This window comes from Dendrobates tinctorius, unplaced genomic scaffold (genome assembly GCF_039654945.1).
Source record: "Dendrobates tinctorius isolate UK_male_01 unplaced genomic scaffold, ASM3965494v1 ptg000008l, whole genome shotgun sequence".
In the NCBI taxonomy this organism is placed as follows: Eukaryota; Metazoa; Chordata; class Amphibia; order Anura; family Dendrobatidae; genus Dendrobates; species Dendrobates tinctorius.
Window position 1 is genome coordinate 36,528,730 of NW_027361676.1, and position 21,203 is coordinate 36,549,932.

At 41.0% G+C, this 21,203-nt stretch overlaps 1 protein-coding gene across 2 annotated transcripts in view; it reads left to right on the plus strand.

Moving 5' to 3' along the window:
- Window positions 1–21,203, plus strand: part of KLHL2 (kelch like family member 2) — a 199,934-nt gene that overhangs the window by 109,760 nt on the left and 68,971 nt on the right. For both annotated transcript variants that reach the window (XM_073576986.1, XM_073576996.1), the window contains exon 8: window positions 11,241–11,390. In XM_073576986.1, the coding sequence (XP_073433087.1) occupies window positions 11,241–11,390 (150 nt within the window). The remainder of the gene's footprint in view (window positions 1–11,240; window positions 11,391–21,203) is intronic.

Here is a 21,203-nt window from a genome sequence, read left to right on the forward strand (position 1 = left end):
ATGAGTGGAATTCTTGGAATGAAAATGTCCTCTCCTTTGGCACATCCTGTTTCTGAGCTGTGTATCGAACCTTTCCTGTGTGGTACACAGCTCAGCAGAAAGTATCTAATCCTATCGTGTTACTGACTGCTCGGCCGTGTATCTAATCCTATCCTGTGTGATAGTGACTGCTGAGCCATCTATCTAGTATTCTGTGTGATACTGTGTGCTGAGCTGTGTATCTGTTCCTATCCTGTGTGATACTGACTGCTGAGCCATGTATCTAATCCTATCCTGTGTGATACTGACTGCTGAGCCATGTGTCTAATCCTCTCCTGTGTGATACTGACTGCTGAGCCATGTGTCTAATCCTCTCCTGTGTGATTCTGACTGCTGAGCTGTGTATCTAATCCTATCCTGTGTGATACTGACTGCTGAGCCGTGTATCTAATCCTATCCTGTGTGATGCTGGGCTCCCACTGCAGTCTGTGTCAGAGGGTGGTCTGTGTTGGCACAGTAATAAATTGTGTTATTTCCAGCTGTACAGAAGGACGATAACACCATAGAAATGATAAGAATAATAGGCCAAATTGTTTGGTGAATTGGAACGAGCGGGGTTAAAATTTCGCCTCACAACATAGCCTATGACGCTCTCGGGGTCCAGACGTGTGACTGTACAAAATATTGTGGCTTTAGCTGCGACGGTGCAGATGCCAATCCCGAACACACACACACACACACTTAGCTTTATATATTAGATTTGCTAAAATTATTATTGTGCCTACTACTAATTGTGAACAGATCTTGTAAAACTTACCTTAAAGAGGTATTCCCATTTGCATCACTTTTTTTTCCAAGTTGTCAATCTTATTTTTATTGTACTTTTTTTGAACTGAATAACATAGATCTAAAAACCCAAACATACTGACCCAACCTCTGCTGGAGAGTTGATTTTCTTTTTGCAGTCTAGTAACCGCCATTGACTGTGTTCGTTATGTACTTGGCCTGAATTGTATTCTCTTAATTCCGCAATGCATGTTACACGCCTTCTGTGAAAAGCACTTTCCAATAAGTAACCTCATGTTAACACGTCTGCCTCCAATCTACTGCAGTGCCATGTTGGCATAGCGTGAACCTACATCTCCATCCACAGCAATGCAAACTCTAACAGCTTATGTTCCCCTCACATTTTGGCCTTTTATTAACCCCTTCATGACCGAAGCTTTTTTCGTTTTTCACTTCCCTTCTTCCCAGAGCCATAACTTTTTTTTTTTTCCGTCAATATGGCCATGTGAGGGCTTATTATTTGCGGGACGACTTATACTTTTTGAATGACACCATTGATTTTACCATATCGTGTACTAAAAAATGGGAAAAAAATTCCAAGTACAGTGAAATTGCAAAAAAAGTGCAATCCCACACTTGTTTTTTGTTTTGGCTTTTTTTGCTAGGTTCACTAAATGCTAAAACTGAGATGCCACTATGATTCTCCAGGTCATTATGAATTCACAGACACCAAACATGTCTAGGTTCTTTTTTTACCTAAGTGGTGGAAAAAAAAATTCCAAACTTTGCTAAGAAAAAGAAGAAAAAAAATTGCGCCATTTTCCGAGACTCCATTTTTCGTGATCTGGAGTTGGGTGAGGGCTTATTTTTTCCGAGCCGAGCTGATGTTTTTAATGATACCATTTTTGTGCAGATATGTTCTTTTGATCGCCCGTTATTGCGTTTTAATGCAATGTCGTGGCGGCCAAAAAAACATAATTCTGGTGTTTTGATTTTTTTTCCCCACTTCGCCATTTGGTGATCAAGTTAAACCTTTTTTTATTTATTGGGCGATTCTGAATACGGCGATACCAAATATGTGTGTGTTTTATTTTGTTTTTATGGTTTTATTTTGAAGGAGGAGAAAGGGTGGGTGGTTTAAACTTTTATTTTTTTATTTTTTTTGTTTTTAAAACTATTTTCTTTAACTTTTGGCCAGCTTCCATAGCCTCCATGGGAGGTTAGAAGCTGCATTAACCCAATCAGTTCTGCTACATAGAGGTGATGTTCAGATCACCTCTATGTAGCAGAATTACAGACTTGCTATGAGCGCCAACCACTGGGTGGCACTCATAGCAATCCAGCATCAACAACCATAGAGGTCTGAAGGAGTAGTCTGGTTGTCATGCCGACACACCAGTGACCCGCGATTACGTGACTCGGGTCACTGGTGAGCGTATTTCCGGTCGGCTTGCCAGGGGCACTTGTTTAATGTCGCTGTCAGAGTTTGACAGCGGCATTTGACTAGTAAATAGCCGAGGGCGGATAGCTGGAGAGCTGGCATGTTCTGGCTTTGAGGTGGGTTCATTGCTGGAGCCCACATCAAAGCAGGGGGGATACTGACATCAGACGTACCATACCGTCCGATGTCAGTGAGGAGTTAACCGCTTCAAGGCCACCCACCGTATATATATTTCCAGATATGTGCCATTTTTCAAAACTGGTGTATGATTTACAGTGGGTACGGAAAGTATTCAGACCCCTTTAAATTTTTCACTATTTGTTTAATTGCAGCCATTTGGTAAATTCAAAAAAGTTCATTTTTTTTTCATTAATGTACACTCTGCACCCCATCTTGACTGAAAGCAAAACCAGAACTATAGAAATTTTTTCAAATTTATTAAAAAAGAAAAACTGAAATATCACATGATCATAAGTATTCAGACTCTGTTTAGACACTCATATTTAAGTCACATGCTGTGCATTTCCTTGTGATCCTCCTTGAGATGGTTCTACTCCTTCATTGGAGTCCAGCTGTGCTTAATTAAACTGATAGGACTTGATTTGTAAAGGCACAAAGTTGTCTATATAAGGCTAGTTTCACACTAGCGTTTATGAGCGCAGCGACGGCCTGCGCACGGCCGCCGCTAAGCCCCGCTTCCTCCGGTAGCTCCGCCCACCGGCGCATGACGCTGCATGCGCCCTGCGTCCCCTATCTTTATCACTGGGGGCGCAGGCCGTGCGCAGTATGCGTTTGGCGGCGCATGCGTCCTTTTGACGGTGCGCCGACCTGCGCCAAACGCAACCTGCTGCAGTTTGGTTGCGTCGGCGCACCGTCAAAAAGGCGCATGCGCCGCCAAACGCATACTGCGCACGGCCTGCGCCCCCTGTGATAAAGATAGGGGACGCAGGGCACAGGCAGCGTCATGCGCTGGTGGGCGGAGCTACCGGCGGGGCGCGGCAGGGGGCGGGGCTTAGTGGCGGCCGTGCGCAGGCCGTCGCTGCGCTCCAAAACGCTAGTGTGAAACTAGCCTTAGACCTCACAGCTCACAATGCATGTCCGACCAAATGAGAATTATGAGGTCAAAGGAACTGGCCAAGGAGCTCAGAGACTTAATTGTGGCAAGGCACAGATCTGGCAAAGGTTACAAAAGAATTTCTCAGTACTCAAGGCTCCTAAGAGCACAGTGGCCTCCCTAATCCTTAAATGGAAGAAGTCTTCCTAGACCTCTCCATCCAGTCAAACTGAGCAATAGTGGGAGGAGAACTCCAATATCACTGTGGCTGAGCTTTACAGATGCAGTAGGGAGATGAGAGAAAGTTCCACAAAGTCAGTTATCACTGCAGCCCTTCAACAGTCGTGCCTTTATGGCAGAGTGACCCGATGGAAACCTCTCCTCAATGCCAGATGTATGAAAGCCTGCATAGAGTTTTGCTAGAAACACATGAAGGACTCCCAGACTGAGAAATAAGATTCTCTGGTTTGATGAGACGAAGATAGAATTATCAAAAAGTTCTAAGCAGTATGTATGGAAAAAAACGGGTACTGCTCATCACCTGCCCAATACAATCCCAACAGTGAAACATGGTGGTGGCATCATCATGCTATGGATGTGTTTTTGTTTTTTGTTTTTTTTAGCTGCAGCGACAGGATAACTGGTTGCATTTGAAGGAAACATGAATCCAGCCGAGTACAGAGATATCCTGGATGAAAACCTCTTCCAGAGTGCTGTGGACCTCAGACTTGGCTGAAGGTTCACCTTCCAACAAGACAATGACCCTAAGCACACAGCTAAAATAACAACTGTGTGGCTTCAGAACAACTCTGTGACCATTCTTGACTGGCCCAGCCAGAGCCCTGACCTAAACCCAATTGACCATCACTGGAGAGACCTGAAAATGGCGGTCCACAAACATTCACCATCCAACCTGACGGAACTGGAGAGGATCTGCATGGAAAAATGGCAGAGGATCACCAAATCCAGGTGTGGAAAACTTGTTGCATTATTCCCAAGAAAACTCATGGCTGTACTAGCTCAAAAGGGTGCTTCTACTCAATACTGAGCAAAAGGGTCTGAATACTTATGACCATGTGATATTTTAGATTTTCTCTTTTTTAATAAATTTTCAAACATTTCTACATTTGTGTTTTTGTTTTTTTTTGTTTTTTTTTCAGTCAAGATGGGGTGCAGAGTGTTCATTAATGGGAAAAATGAACTTTTTTGATTTTATCAAATGGCTCCAATGAAACACAGTGAAACATTTAAAGGGGTCTGAATACATTCTTTACCCACTGTATATGTGTATGATATAACTGTATATTGAATATGTTTCAGTAAGCAGCTAAAATTCCAAAACTTGTCACTGTCCAAATATTTATTGATCTTTAAATTGCTTACTTCTAGCTTCATCCTGACGCTATTTACGACTTAATTTGACTAAGTGTTGATATCAAACACAATAAAGAGAGAGATATTAATGGACTGCATAGGCTATTCCCTCATCGGTTAAGCAAGTAAAAGGTGTTGAGCTGATTCCAGGTGTGGCATTTGAAAGCTTGCGGTCATAGGAGTTCTGAACGGAAGAGAAACAGACCATCAGAAAGATAGCAAAAATGTTAGGAGTGAAGAAAAACCCCTTCACAACATCCACCCAAGTGAAGAACACTTTCCAGAAAGTAGATGTTTAAGTATCTAAGTCTACCATAAAGAGGACTTCATGAGCGCAAAAAAACAGAGGGTTGACCACAAGGTGCTAACCATTGATCAACCTTAGAAATAGGCCAGATAAGACTTTGCCAAAACACATCTAATGAAGCTATAACCATTGATCAACCTTAAAAATAGGCCAGATAAGACTTTGCCAAAACACATCTAATGAAGCTATTCTGACCAATGATATACAGTTACTTCAAGGCGATCATGCGGCACTTTTACCACACAGTGAATGACATAAAAAAAATAACAAAAAACTATTTCTGAATTGCTTTTTTTTTTAAATTTTGCTTCCCAAAAATTTGAATAGAAAGTGAGTCAAGAAAACGTTATGTGCCCGAAAATGGTACCAATAAAAATGACAACTTGTCCTGTGAAAAACAAGCCCTCACATGACTGTTAGCCAAAATATGCTCTCAATATATGGCAATGCAAAAACTCTGTACTTTAAAAAAAAAAAAAAAAAAAGCTGTGTTCTTTGTGTGATAGTAGCCAAACATAAAAATCAATTATCAAACTGGTATTGCTGTAATTGCATCTACCTGAAGAAAAAAGTTGTTTGTGTAATCACTTAAACCGCACGATGAACAGTGTAAAAAATAAATAAAATAAATTCTTCACCTGCTGTTGATTTTTTTCATTCTGCCTCCCAAAGATTGCAGAAAGGCTTAATTCACATTTATCCTGCACTTTTCACTTAGCTCTTACACCGGGATTTATGTCGAACAAACTTAGGGTTTGTATAAGGAGTCCGCAAACTATTCTATGAAAATGTGTTCTCCAAGAGTCAAATAGCGCTCCTTCCCTCCTGAGTCTCGCTATGTGGTTAAGCAGTACTATATAGACACATGGAATATTGCCACCTTCAGCAGAAATTGTGTGAGAAACTTTGTTGCCATTTGTACCCATTTCCCCTTGGGAAAATGTAAAATCTAGGGTTAAAACAATTTTTTGGTGGAAGGATGGCCGCCATCGGATCTCTAAACACGTCCTCGTCTCTATTAAATCACCAGGAGGCCTTTCGGTCCCTAATATTACTAAATATTATTTGGCTGCTAACCTTCGAATAATCCCTTCATGGGCTTTGTTTAGGGCATACAGTAAGTGGGCAGAAATAGAGAAATTGTTGTTTGGCTCCTATCCATCCAAACTCGCTTACTATGGCTAAAGAGGACCAGTGTAACCCCAGAGCCCCTACTAGACCCCATCCGTTTCAAGAGAGACATCTGGCTCTCTTGTATAAGAAAGTTTGGTCTGGCCTCTCCTAATTCGCCTATGTTTTCATTTATACAACCGTTGCTGCCAAGCAGACTTGAATATACGATGGCCCACTCTTGTCCTCTGCGTGTTTAAGATGTGCAGGTATAGTAGACGGGGAAATGTTGGAGCTGCTTTCAATTGATGACGTCAAATCTAGATTCTCTATTACCAATAAAGAGTTTTATCAATATCTGCATATTAAGCATTTGGCCCTTTCCCTCGTCGGAAGTTTCTCTGACGACGAACTTTGAGAGGATCTGCAGAAAAGGGTCATCGACTAAGTGTTTGATCTCAGATTTATAAAATTCTGAGTTCTCCCCAAGATGGTCGTCAACCAAAACACTCTTAATGTGCAAATAGGAATCTATTCTAGGAAAGGAACTCTTGCCCCAAAACTGGCATACCATCTAGGAAAGGGCGACTAAGTCTTCTATCTGCACCCTTAAGAAGGAAAATCGGTATAAAATCCTGGTATCACACTCCTGACCTCTTTCACAGACTGAACCCCTCAATCCCAGATTTGTAAGGGTGCTATGGCTCTGATGTGGCTCACTGTATCATTTTCTGGATGTGTCCGGGGATTGGGAATTTTTGGATGGAGGTGGGCTTGTTGATCTCCAGGGTTCTCTCAATGATGTGGATCTGGACCCGTCTATATATCTGCTAGGTCTTTCTCCTAAAGGGTTGGGGACAAAGCCATCTAAACTGCTACTACATATTCTTACTGCGGCTAGATGTTTGATCGCCCTCAACTGGAGACAGGTTTTCCCGCTGTCACTCCTTCATTTGCTTTATAGAATTAAAGGGAATCTGTCACCTGGTTTTGGCAGGTGATGAAAACTAGGTCGGTCCGGTCCGATGGGTGGTGTTCCCGATGTGTGCCGCCTCCCCATCCTTGGCCGCCGTCCGCAGTTTTTTTGAGGAATAGGAGTAGTTGTCCGCCATTTGTTGTGCGTGCGCTAAGCATTCTTGGCTAGCGCACGCGCAGTATGCTTTGCCCAACTGCGGGCAAAGCCGAAAAGCCTGACTGCACATGCGCCGGTTAACTAAGCCCTGGAACACAGAGCAAAATACTTCCGGGGCTTAGTTAACCAGCGCATGCGCAGTCAGGCTTATCGGCTTTGCCCGCCCATCGGACCGGACCGACCTCGTTTTCATCACCCGCCTAAACCAGGTGACAGATTCCCTTTAATGACATCCAAAGGATGGAGTACATGATGGCGATTTTGAATGCATATGTGGAGAATTTTGACTTGGTATGGGCTTCTTGGGATTACTTTTGGGCACAAAGATGTGACTAGCTCAGTATGGGAATGCTGGATCCTCCCTCCTTCTGACACTTGCTCTCTCCCCTTCCTCTCCTCTTCCTCTCCTCTCCTTATGGTGTGTGTCCTGTCTTATTGTCTGTTTTAATTTGAGTTAATTGTTTGATAAATTGTTTAGGTTATACTTTGTAATGTGATTGAGGAGTCATTGACATTATCTTTTTTTTCCTCTGCCTTGTACTGTAAAACCTTGATTTGACTCTCCTTTGTCAAAATTGTTAAAACTTAATAAAATTTGCAGTTAAAAAAAAGAACAATTTTTGGTGGCAAAAATGTAATTATATTTTCTTTAACACCAAATGACATAAAATTCCGTGAGGCACATGTGGTGTCAACATGCTCACTGTACCATTAGATGAATTCATTGGGGGGTGTAGTTTGTGAAATGGGGTCACTTAGGAGAGAGTTCTACTTTTCTGGCACCTCAGGGGCTCTTCCACTGTAGGAAAATATGAACTCCAAGAATGTCGTTCCTTCCCTTCTGAGCTTTCCACTGTGGCCCAGAAGTAGGTTTTTGACCACATGTGGGGTATTGGCGTTTTCAAAAGAAATTGTGTAACCAATTGCACCATTCATTTTCTCCTATTATCCCTTTTTAAAATGAAAAACTTGGGGCCAAAGCACCATTTTAGTGGAAAAAATGGTAATATTCCTTTTACTCAGCTCAATGGTTTTAATTCTGTGAGTCACCTGCTATAAATGTTCACTATACCCCTAGATCAAGAGGTGTATTTTCTAAAATGGGGTTACTTGGGGGGGGGTTTCTACTGTTTTGACAAGTCAGGTGCTTTTCAAATGTGACATGGCATCCACAATCTATTCAAGGCAAAATGATGTGCCACAATTCAATTGGCGCTCCTTCCGAACCATGCTGTGTGCCCATACAGTAGTTTTCCACCACACATGGGGTTTTCTGTGTACTCAGGATAAATTCAACAACAACTTATGTCGTCCATTTTCTCCTGTTATCGTTGTGAAAGTGAAAAAATTGGGGCTAAAGCAATATTTTTGTGGGAGATAGTAAAATTTCCATTTTTTTCCCTTCCACATGGATTTAGTTCCTGTTAAGTACCTAAAGGGTTAATAAACTTTTTGAATGTGGTTTTGAGGACTTTCGGGTATTTTATGTCACATAGGATCCTTAGTTACTTTAAATGTGATATGGGCCCTAAAGAAAAATATTTGTTTTGTAAATTTTGTTGGAAAAAAATGAATATTAAAGGGAATCTGTCACCCTTTTTTTTTCAGCTGCCAGCATTGACATCAGGGGCTTATCTACAGCATTCTGTAATGCTGTAGATAAGCCCCCGATGTAACCTGAAAGATAAGAAAAACACGTTGGATTATACTCACCGGAGGGGGCGGTCCGGTCCGGTGGGTGTCGCGGTCTGGTCCGACGCCTCCGATCTTCATACGATGCCGTCCTCTTCTTCCCTTCCAGTAGTGGCTCCACCGCAAGCACACTGCTCTGCCCTGTTGAGGGCAGAGCAGAGTCCTGCAGTGCGCAGGCGTCGGGAGAGGTCTGGCACCTGCGCACTGCAGAATTCTGCTCTGCCCTCAACAGGGCAGAGCAGTGCACCTGCGCCGGAGCCACTACAAGAAGGAAAGAAGAGGATGTCATTGCTAGAAGATGGGAGGCGCCGGACCGTACCGCGACACCCATCGGACCGGACCGCCCCCTCCGGTGAGTATAATCTAACCGATGTCAATGCCGCCAGCTTATGGTCAAAAAAAAAGAAAAAAGGGTGACAGATTCCCTTTAACGTTTAACCCCAATTTCCTAACAAAAAAAAAATGTTTAAAAAATTATGCTCATGTGCAGCAGACATTTGGTAAATGTCATTTAGTCACTATTTTGTGTGGTATGACTATCTGGTTTAAGGGCATAACATTTAAAAGTTTGAAAATTGTGAAATTTTCACATTTTGTCAAATTTTTGATATTTTCATAAACACAAATCATTTCAAACAAAATTTACCACCAACATAAAGTACAATGTCTCAGGATCACTGGGATCCTTTGAAGCATTCAGAGTTATTACCTTATAAAGTGACACTGGTCATAATTGTAAAATTTGGCCTGGTCAGGAATGTGAAAACGGGCTTGGGGTTCAAAGGGTTAATTGAATTTCAGTAAGCGTGTAAATACTTTGTCCCTGTATTATTTCCCATTATTACACACAATTTATGGACATCTATGGATTGATTTCTTTGCCTGTGTGGATTGGATGGGTTGTTATGGACAGATGGTGAGAATTTCATGTCAACTTTAGAAATAAACTATAATTATTTTACGTTGAATCAACCATGTCAGAAAAAAAGTTCAACACTGTGTATTTTTCACAATTCTACCCATTTTCTCGATGGAGGATCTGCAAAATGGGAAAGATATTCACTCCAATTTTAGATAAATTTAAAAAGCCATGGTTGTCCCAGAAGCAAAAAAAATCAGGGTAGACTAAGCAGCAAAAATAAAAATTGTCATAATGCAGCTTTCCAATTTGAAATTTTCTTTTGTTCATGAAGGGGTTAAACTATGATTGGATATGCCCGTGATATGGATGCGTCGGTCACCATAGGACTCCACTGTGAAAATATAAATGTTTACCTTGTACTTATTCTATTTTCTTTATTTTTTCTGTATACCATTCTTTCGGAATGCAGTAACCAGCTGCATTTTCTAACAGCGTGAGCCCTCAAAAAAAATATACATTACATGTGAAAAATTAATAATATTCATGCTCTTATAGGATTTTTACATAGAAAATAGAAAGCTTAAAAATACATAAATTATTCTCAACTTAGAATATGGAACTCCATCCAAGAAGGAAAAGTTGTGGAATTATGAAAATCGCAGGATGGAGAGACATATTACGGAAATGAAAATGATGACCTAATAGAGACCTTTTTATACATCTTGTTGGTGTCGAGTATGAGCTCCACGTACAGAAATCCTTGCACTTACACGCCTTCGCTGTTATTAATAGTTGTTTGAAAAATGTTGTACCGTTTCTACTGTGACTGATATTATGGTAAGTATGTCGATCCTGTGATTTCCATAGCGCCACAACTTTTCCCTCTTGGTGTTACAATTTCAATGTTGAGTGTAGAATGACCTTTAGGCCCCGACTGACATGTCAGTCATACCAGAGGTGATCCCAAAAACAAAGGTTCTCTAATTTATCCTAATAGGTTTGAACTGTGACATCATGTTCATGAAATAGGAGACTTGCTCCAGTATTTCTGATGCATTTTTCATCATGTTATACGATACTGTTAATCCATATTAATTCTGGAGTCTCCTCATAGGCAGGGCTGTGGAGTCGGTAAGCCAAACCTCCAACTCATTTTCCATGACAACGACTCCAACCCCGACTCCGACTTCACAGCCCAGCTCATAGGCCCTGTATAAGTAAAAACTAACATATTAAAATGTAAGGTTCTTTTAGTTTTAAGCCAACACCAATATCTAGAGAACTCAAATTAAATAAAAAAAAAACAAAAAACGGGATGTAATAAAAAGAGACCGGGCTCGCCATTTCAGACACTGTGGTTCCTCCGGACCCCACATAATCCACAAAAGCATCTGATTGCAGGAAATGTGTCCATTCTTGTAACAAGTGGCGGTGCCACTGTATGTACGAGTAAATGCCTTGATTGTGCACAGATTGTGACATCAGATCATTTCTATTTTTAAGAGAGTTGAAGAAGAGACTCTTGTGAAAAACAGCAGTGCCTGTAAGGATTACCTCATTGAAGCTATGAAGTACCACTTACTACCTGGAGACCAGCGGACATTAATAAAGAGTGCCCGGACACGGCAGAGAACTCCCGTCAGTCTTCCCAAGGTAGGATGTTACTTTCCAACCCTCGGCATATTGTGCACAGCAGTGCAGTCTTCAGAACAATAGAACCGTCTGGTTCTTCTCCATATACAAGTAACTGTGGAGTAAAAACTAGAATTAGAGGAAGGTCTTCCCATTGTAGAGGTTTCCATCATGATATTCTCTTACTTGCACCCTAGCTAAATTCAAGCTGGTACATTATTGGTACAGGAACGGAGTTTGTGAGCATCTGACAGGACGTCTGCCTCCAGTAGCATTGGGGCATTTGGTCAGATGAAGGCTTCATAGCTAATTGAATATTCAGGGTTTGCTTTTTTTATTCGCACCAGTTGGTTGGATGTCCTAATTCTAGAGGTTGATCATGCCGGGAGATTGTAAGAAAAATTGAAAGATTCAAAGTAAAATTGTCACATACAACTTGATTAATTTGACCATAGTACATTATATGACAGTAATCTGGAACATCTCACTATGGATTTAAATGCATTTATGTGAATTAGGTTTTAGTTTTCTTCACCTATCCTTAACAGATTGCAAAACGCAATAATTTCATGAAAAACTGCAAGGTAATGCATTGCCACAACAAGTAGGTGTGACTGCGCTATTATGAACATTTTAGCACTGAAGATCAGCAAATATTTCTGCCAAATTGGTGTTCTGTAGCCAGGTGTTTTTATTATGAAATGTAAATTATGACCATTCGTAATATTGAGGCAACATTCATACTGTGACCCCACATTATATGCCTTACTCCTGGCACATTAGTGCATATCCCCAGCGCTCGCTCTGGTTTCTTCAGGTTTATTTGGTTGAGGTGTGCCTGACCTTCTTATCATCAAGTCTGATAATAATTGTAGTTCTGATGAAGGCCTAGTATTGGCCGAAACGTCAATTGTGGATATACCTACATTAATAAAAATGAATTTTTTTTTTTTTCTCCATTGGGAGTGCCGAATCCTGTTTTTCCACATTATATATGAGACTTGAAAATATCCTCAGCAATGTGAAACAGGCTATTTAACTACCAGTTCAGTCACCACTGTGCAATTCATCCTTATCCAGGTTCTTTGGGCATAAAGCTACAGTGACGCCTGTGTGATGGAATTCAGTGTCAACCTAAGTTGCGATGTTTCGGGGCCATCTAGGTTTCTTGTGCGTTTAAAACCAATACAACACATGACGAGCATCCGCCAGTAAAAGCATTACAATGTGAAACATTAGTGACTATCAACATTTACAACGCAAATACTGGATAATGGCAGATTTTTAAACGCAAACACTAGAAAATGGAAAACACTGCAACTCGTCCACCAAAAAAACAAGCCCTCACATGACTCTGTTGGCAGAAATATAGAAAAATTATAGCTCTCATATATGGCGATGCAAAAACTTCTTTTTTGTTAAAAAAAAAAAAAAAAAAAAAAAAAAGTCTGAGACGACAGCCAAACAAAAAAATAAACCTACGGTATAGAAATCTGTAAATCAAGAATGTCGCTTATATTAACCCCACATGAAGAGCAACAGGCGACCACAAATAACCACTTCAACAGGGCTATATATAAAAAAAAATATTTTATTGATCAAATTGTTAAAATAGACAAACCAACCTATTAGGCTAGGTTCACATTAGCGTTTGAGTCCACAGCGTATCAGCCGCATGCAAAGCGCATGTTTACGCAGCATTTTTTATGCGCATCATCTTACGCATGGCGGGGAAAAAACGCTGCGGGTACATGCTTTTGTATGCGTTTTTGCATGCGTTTGCATTGTTTATGCTCATGCGCTTGATATGACATCACACAAAAATGGGCGTGTCTCATGGGATTTCTATTTACATTTTGAAGAACGCATGCGTACGCATGTCCTTGCGTACTAATGCATTCCCATAGACAGTAATACGTTTTTGATGCACTCATCCACATGCGCATATTTGACAGATCTTTGACGCCTCAAAATGCAAAAATTGCATTTGCCGCACACCGCGAAACGACGCATTCGTACGCAAAGCATGCGAACGCATGCAAACCAACGTCCCTGCGTACACCATGTTAAATATATGTACGCATGCGGATCTCTGCGAATCAAACGCTGCGCGCACAGACGCAAATGTGAAACCAGCCTTACTTTATAACAGATGTGCCTCTTGTGTAAAGGACTGCACAATAAATAACCTTTATATATAATGACAATGGTAAAATAGTTCATATAATTTTTCTAGAGATCCAAAAAAATTAGAAACTTTTCAGGCAATATATAGATTTTTATGATAAAGCTCCATATAGATTCACTCATGTCACGAAGTGCACGTGCGTAGGAACAGGGGTTTACATTTATCCCCAAATATAAGCAGAGTGGCCACTGCTATGTTGCTATAGAAAGATGCTAGACTATATGAGAGAACATTACCTATTGGTTCCAGAATCTGTGTATGTCCCATGAGCTGCCGCAGGGTCTATTTTTACTTGCTTCTGCCCCGTTTCATAAACACTTCCTCAGGGGGTGCCCTTTTTGATCTTATATGGTATATAAATCTGGTGTCGCCATAATCACACAAACTCGAAGAATGAAGTTGTATAATCATTTATACCACAAGAGGAATGGCGCAGAAAATAAATTACACCAATTCTTCACCTGCTGTTGATTTGTTCATTCTGCCTCAAAGATCGCAGTAAGGCTCGGCACACATTTATTGTGCACTCTACTCTGAGCAATACACCAGGTTTCCTGTGTAAATCTCTAAAATATGTGATTTGAATGGAACACCCAGCGGAAGATTCCCTATAATGAGGCAGATTGAGGCACTGTGGTCACAGTCTGGCTTATGATCCAGCTGGGTCAGTCTTTTGAAGCATGAATAAATGTGCGGTCGACCACAGTTTTGTGCACTTCTGAAAAGAGGACAATGCTGAACATTGAAGTCCAGAATAACTCTTCTGCCTCTTTATAGTGAATGGATCCCTCGGGAGTTTCATTTGAATCATGTCACTCAGAGATTTAGATGGAAACCCCTATATAAGTGCTCACCATAGAGCACAGGATAAATGTGATCCCAAATGTTATGTAAAATGTTCTCACTAAAAGCGTCAACTCAATCCATAAAAAAGTAAGTCAGTAAGTAAGTTTTTTTTTTTTTTGTTTTTTTTTTTTTTTTAAATCCTCCAAAAATATTACGAAATCACTGAAAAAAGGCAGAGATGCAGCAATACCAATATAACAATCACTCTCAACCTACCAACCCATGGAGGGGGTGATTGTTCAGAATACTAGTGCACACAACAAAGATCCCAATCTGCATGCAGCATAATTCACCCAGGTAATGCAGAGCATCTGGCTTACAGCCTATTACAAACGCCCATACACTTAGATCAGGCGTGCCTCCCAAATGCATCCTGTGTGAACAGAGGCCACGGTTCAAATGCTTTGGAAAAGCGAAATGCCCCCCCCAAAAAAAAAAAAAAAAAAGAAATTCTGCATATTCTGTGTTCACAAATCCAAATGCGACCTCCCATCTGAGCCCCAGCGTGCCCATTTCACATTGAACGTCCACATGTTTGGTATTTCTGTAGCCATGAGAGCTCGCCTAATTTACGGTTTACGGGTTCATTTCTCCAGCAGCAGGAGCTGGGCACTACATTGTACTGGGCACTACAATAGCAGATTTGCTGCTTTCTCTCAGCATCATCTAGTGCTGCTTGTTACTGGAAAACACCCATGGAGTCAAATCATCAGTACACCTGTAAATAAATTCACAAAAGGGTATAATTTCAAAATGGGGTCACTTGAGGGAGATTCTGCTCTTCTTCTAGCACTTAGAGGTTCTGTCTATGGAGTCTGTAAACTATTCTAAGAAAATCTGTGCTCAGGGGTCGTATAGCGTTTCATCCCTCCCAAGTCTCGCTGTGTGGCTAAGAAGTACTCTTCAGCCAAATATAGGGCATTTCTACATTCAGCAAAAATTGTGCCAAATTTTAATGCAATTTTTCCCCATTTTTATCCATATGAAAATGTAAAATCTGGCGCTAAACCTTTTTTGTGGTAAAAATAATTGTTTTTCTTCATTGCCCAATGGTATAAAATTCTGTAACACACCTGTGGTGTCAATATGATCACTGCACCCATAAATTAATTCATGGCACTGAAAGCGATGGGCGTGTGACCGCAAGTATATGATTTGCGTACATGCCGTCACGTGTCAAGTAGAGTTTTCTGACCTGTGGTATTGTTCGGTATCTCCATTCACACTGATTGTGTATATTTTCTATACTTATTTTAGTGCAAGTGGTTGTTATAACACATTAGGAGTAGGATATCCAAAGGCAAAGTGGATATTTGCATCTTTAGATGAAGTCTCCAACTCTGATGCATTTCTAGCACACTTTGACTAAGAGCGGTGACGCCAGAAACTCGGAAGTTAGCAGCTTGGCTGTAGTCCCTGCCATGGTGGTCTATGTTTTATACCTTGACATGAATAAAAATTGACGATTCTATCTGAAGATTCGATAATCCACTTTGCCTTTGGATACTTACCGTTTATCAGCAGACATGGATTAACGCAATCCTCAGAGAATATGAACGCATGGTGAGGCTTTTGGGAGTAGGATAGCTTTGATTATTGGACAGGTGGGCTGCAGTGGGTTTCCTCACAATTTTATTATGGTGACCTGTTTCTGGAGTCATTTTTTGTTATGAATTTATATTGCTATGTAGTTAAATTAGTGTGGTTCTTCTTCATCCTGCATGATTGTTTTGGCACATTGTTTGCAGAACCCCTGAATACATATCATTACTTTTTTATGGTGCCCGTGCTCCTTTTTTATTCTCTTGCATTTTATGTGATAACTGGAATGCTTCCAGTCCCAATGATTCTGAAACTTTTAATCTTTTTTTTTTTTTCGTGACTCTTTGCACTTCATGGTAGTGGCAAACTTAATTTAGCAAAATTTGTATTTGTGAAAATTTGACATAAATTTGTAACTTTCAAACTTTGAGTGTTTATGCGCTTATTACAAATAGCAGTATCACTAAACATGGTTAATAATATTTCTCATATGACTAGTTTACATCCGCATCATTTTTGACACTTATGTTTTTTTATCATGTTAGAAGGGTTAAAGTTTTAGCAGCAATTTTTTTACATTTTTTTTCAACAAAATTTACCAAACCTTTTAACTTTTTTACAAACTTATTCAGGTTTGAGGGGGCTAGGTGTCGTAAACCCCCCCAAAAGTGATAAGATTTTAAAAACTTCACGCCTTAAAGTATTCACAACTGCATTCAGGAAGTTCAGGTGTTAAACAAAAATTAATGTAAACTGGAATGAAAAAATATTCCCTCCACTAAAATGTTGCCTTAGCCTCAAATTTTTATCTGTACAAGCTGAAATGAAGGTAGAATGGAGCAAAGAAATAGTTATATAATTTCTACTTAATGAGGCGATACCCCATATGTGGATGGAAGGGAAGGAGCGCAATTTCACTTTTGGGTTGCAATTTTGGTTGAATAGGATTCAAGAGGCCCATTTTGGAAACTACACACCTCAAGGCGTTTATCTGGTGTTGTAGTGACCTTTTTAAACTCCCAAAATTTTACAAGATTGGGATGTGTAAGTGAAAAATTATTTTTGCCACTAATGTTTTTTATCCCAAATTTCATTTCGACAAGGGATAGTAGGACAAAATGGACCCCTCAATTTGTAAAGTAACTTCTCTTGATAATGAAAATGCCGGTTATGTGATCAGAAACTGTTTGTGCACGCGGTGTGGCTCGGATGAGAAGACTGCTCTGTTTTGACTTTTGGATCACAAATTTGGCAGTAATAATTTGTGGGTGTAACTTGGAGAGCCCCTGATGGGCCAAAATGGCAGAAACCACCAATTTTGTAAACTACACCCCTCAGGAACTTAATCTAGGGGTGTGGTGAAAATTTTTATCCTACAGGTGTTTGACCGGTTTCTTTATGATAATCTTTAAAAAAAAAAAAAAAAAAAAAGTTACATTTTGACAACTAGATTTACATCAAATGTTTCCCTTTACCATGGTTAATAAGCGAAAAGTGTCCTATAAATTACACGATTTTTCCCCAAGTACAGCAATACTGTCTGTATATGTGGCTATACTCTATTGTTAAAGCACATGGCAGAGCTAAGAAGAGAGGAAGCGCCATTTGGCTTTTAAGGTACAGCTTTTCCTGTAGCAGTATGCGGGCACCACTTTCAGGGCCCTTAGGGTATGTGCACACGTTGCACATTTGCCTGCAGAATTTTCAGCACAGAATCTGCATCTCTTGCCAGAAAACCTGGCTAAAAATCCGCACTTTTTTTCATGCAGATTTGTATGCTTTTTTTGTAAATAAAGATCTATTTAGCAAAATAAGAGTTGTGATGTCATTTCTTTGTCCAACCTCTTATTTTGCATACTCCATTGCTCCCAGATAGATCTATAGATAGATAGATAGATAGATAGATAGATAGATAGATAGATATATCCATATATCTATCTATATCTATAGATGGATATATCTATCGATGGATAGATATATAATAGCAAGGCCGATATTTATTAATGAACAATGTTTAGTTTTGAAACAAAAAAAAAAAAAAAAAAGCGGGAAAAAAATGGCGTTGGAGCTCCCACGCAATTTTCTGCGCCAGAGAGAGAAAGCCTAAGATGTGCCATTTCCGGCACTTAGCCTCTGTTCCCACTGCTGTGTAGCGGTGGCCTATGGGGTAATAGGGGGTTTGTCACCTTTGTATTGTAAGGTGACATCAAGCCCGGATAGTAATGGAGATGCATCAATAAGACACCTATCCATTACTAATCCTATAGTTAAGGGTTAAAAAAGACACAGCCAGAAAAGTCTTTTAATGAAATAAAACACTACACAGTTTTGTCATCTTTATTGTACGCCTAATCCATGCGACGCCCTCGATCTCATGAAAAAAAAACAAAACTCCCTGTTCCGAGGTAGTCCATTTAATAATGAGTGTCCCACGACGATCTCCCCTGTAGAACAGTGACAGAGTGATGTCACTGCTCTACAGGGCCTCCAATGATGCACTGACAGGAGACAATGGCTCCTGCAGTACATCACTGAAGAGGTTACATGAGTTCAGGCTCTCACTTTACAGCAATGCTGCGTGAGAATTTGGGTTAGGGTTACGGGAACTCTTTTGCGGCGGAGGGATACATCGCGGAGGATTACCTCCGCTTGTCAGTTCATCGCGGGAGCCCCTGTAGAGCACTGACATCACCCGATGTCAGTGTTCTACACGGGAGATCATTGTGGGACACTCATTATTAACAGGACTGTGGTGGAAAGATAATGTATAGGTTGGTTTATTTTAATTTTGGTTACAGGAGATCAAGGGACTAGGTGATTGGTGAGTATGTACTGTTATATTTTATTTGTACTGTCTGTAATGTATGTACTGTGTTGTGTTTTTTTTTTCTTTTTTTTTTTTACACTTGACATGCATTGTGTGATGGGACTATTTTCTCATCATCGGAAATGCAGTAGTCCCATCAGACAATGGTTGCTTACACAGCAGACACGCACACACAGGGTCACGCACGCATACATACATACATGCAGACCCCGCCCCGCACACAGACACGCACATAGTCTCTGCCCACACTCCACCCACACTCTTCCCTCCTCCCGATCTGCAGCGTTTCTAGCACCCACATCTGAAGCAAATCCACAGATCTTTTTTACATCTGCGGTTTTGCTGCAAATTTGCCTGACTCAATACAAATCAATGGGTGCAGAAATGCTGCGGATCCGCAAAAAGAATTAACATGCTTCGGGAAAATAAAATACGTTTCTGTGGTGATTTTTCTGCAGCATATGCACAACAAATCCCTGTTTCCCATAGATTTACATTGGCTGAGCACTACTCTGCGGATTTGATGCGAATCTGTGCAGCCAAAAGTGCTGCAGATCCGCATCTAAATCTGCAACGTGTGCACACAGCCTAAGGGTACCGTTACACCTAGCGATGCACCAGCGATCCCGACCAGCGATATGACGCGGTCAGGATCGCTGGTACATCGCTAGGTGGTCGCTAGTGAGCTGCCACACAGGCAGATCTCACCAGCGACATAGCAGGGGTCGCTACTTACCTGTCAGACGAGGCGATCCTGCGTCCTCCCGCCTGACTCCACGCCTCGCTCTTCGGCGCCACAGGAAGCGCTGCAGGAAGTGGCCGACTAGGAATGATCCAGGAGCTTCTTGCGCGATCAGCGATAACCAGCGGGGGAGCCGGTCGGAGGTAAGTATCACATGCAGCGATATCGCTAGCAATATCGCTGCAACGTCACAAAACCGGTGACTTTACAGCGATATTGCTAGCGATATCGCAGTGTGTAACGGGGGCTTAAGGCTGCCAAAACAGCAAAAATCCCCATGAGTGATGCTTTTTTGCCAACTACACTTTGAGAATTCATCTTTGGATCTAGTAACTATCTTGACCCCATTGTTGTATCCAAAAATTAATACACAGTGGATGTTATTATTATTATGCATTTATATAGCACCATTTATTCCATGGCGCTTTACATGTGAACAGGGGAAATAAGGACAAGTACAATAAACGTGTGTAAGACAAGGGACACACAAGTACAGAAGGAGAGAGGACCCTGCCCGCGAGGGCTCACAGTCTACAGGTTATGTGAAATGTGCAAATGTGCCATTTTTTGTGCCTAATATGTTGTTTGGAGACATGAACCCCATAAATTGAGTCATCCAGGACAATTTATTATCTAAAAATATGAACTCTGTAGAGGTCGGCCACCGCACCAATGAAAACTGCTCCGGCGATGTCCAGACAGATCACAGCAGCCTCTTACATTGCTTGGCGGTCAGTGCCAAATACTGTAGCAAAATCACTTCAGTGAATGATAAAGCACAGTGCTTGATGGGGCCATAGACCAATTTACAAGAGTCTTGTTTCCTCTGCCAGAGCAGTGTGGTAATCTGCCGTGTGAAGGGTGTTCAGCGGATAGGTTATCAAACATGAAAACTTTTTAACTCCCCATTTAAGCTGGTACTTCCTTTCGGCAGCAGTGCTATACATATTGACGTTAGCTGTGTATTTGGCATGCTGCAGGGCTCAGAAGAGGGGACGCCATTTGGTTTTGAAGCGTGGATTGATATTTGGGAACCATCTGGCTTTCCCAGCCTTTTCGAGCTGCTAGTAATGTGGGAAATCCCCCCAGCACCACCCTTAATGACAGATCTGGTTAGGGGCTTGCTTTTTGTGTGATGAGTTGGAGTTTTTATCGGTCCTATTTGGGGTACGTAACATTTTTATTCTCCTTTTGTTCTGATTTTTGTGAAACAATGAACAAATAGCAACTCGTGAATTGTCAGTTTTGGCATTTGAGGGGTTAAATGGCCTCAATCTGTGCTAGCACTGATCTCTGCTGTTGCAGCAGGTTGTCTGCTAAAATATCCAGCTGACAGCCGCTGATCATTTGACATTTCTTCTCATGAACCAACAAAATAATCGCACCGTACACATCCAGTGTTTATGTAGGAAGTCACTTCCGGGTACATGAACAGGCTGCAATTTCTTTACTCCCTTTCTGAACAGCTTCTTTGGGTGTACCCTCTCTGTACAGATTTGTTCACCGTAGTGTCTCTATCTATGATACTGTCCAGTCAAATAAATTGACTTCTAGTGATCTCTTTAACCCCCTCGAGACTCGAAGATCCTTTTTTCTTGACACATTGTACTTTATGATAATTTCAACGAGTCCATACAAGAACAGTCTCCAGCACCAGAGGAAAGAAATTTAAAACATAACTTTATAGCA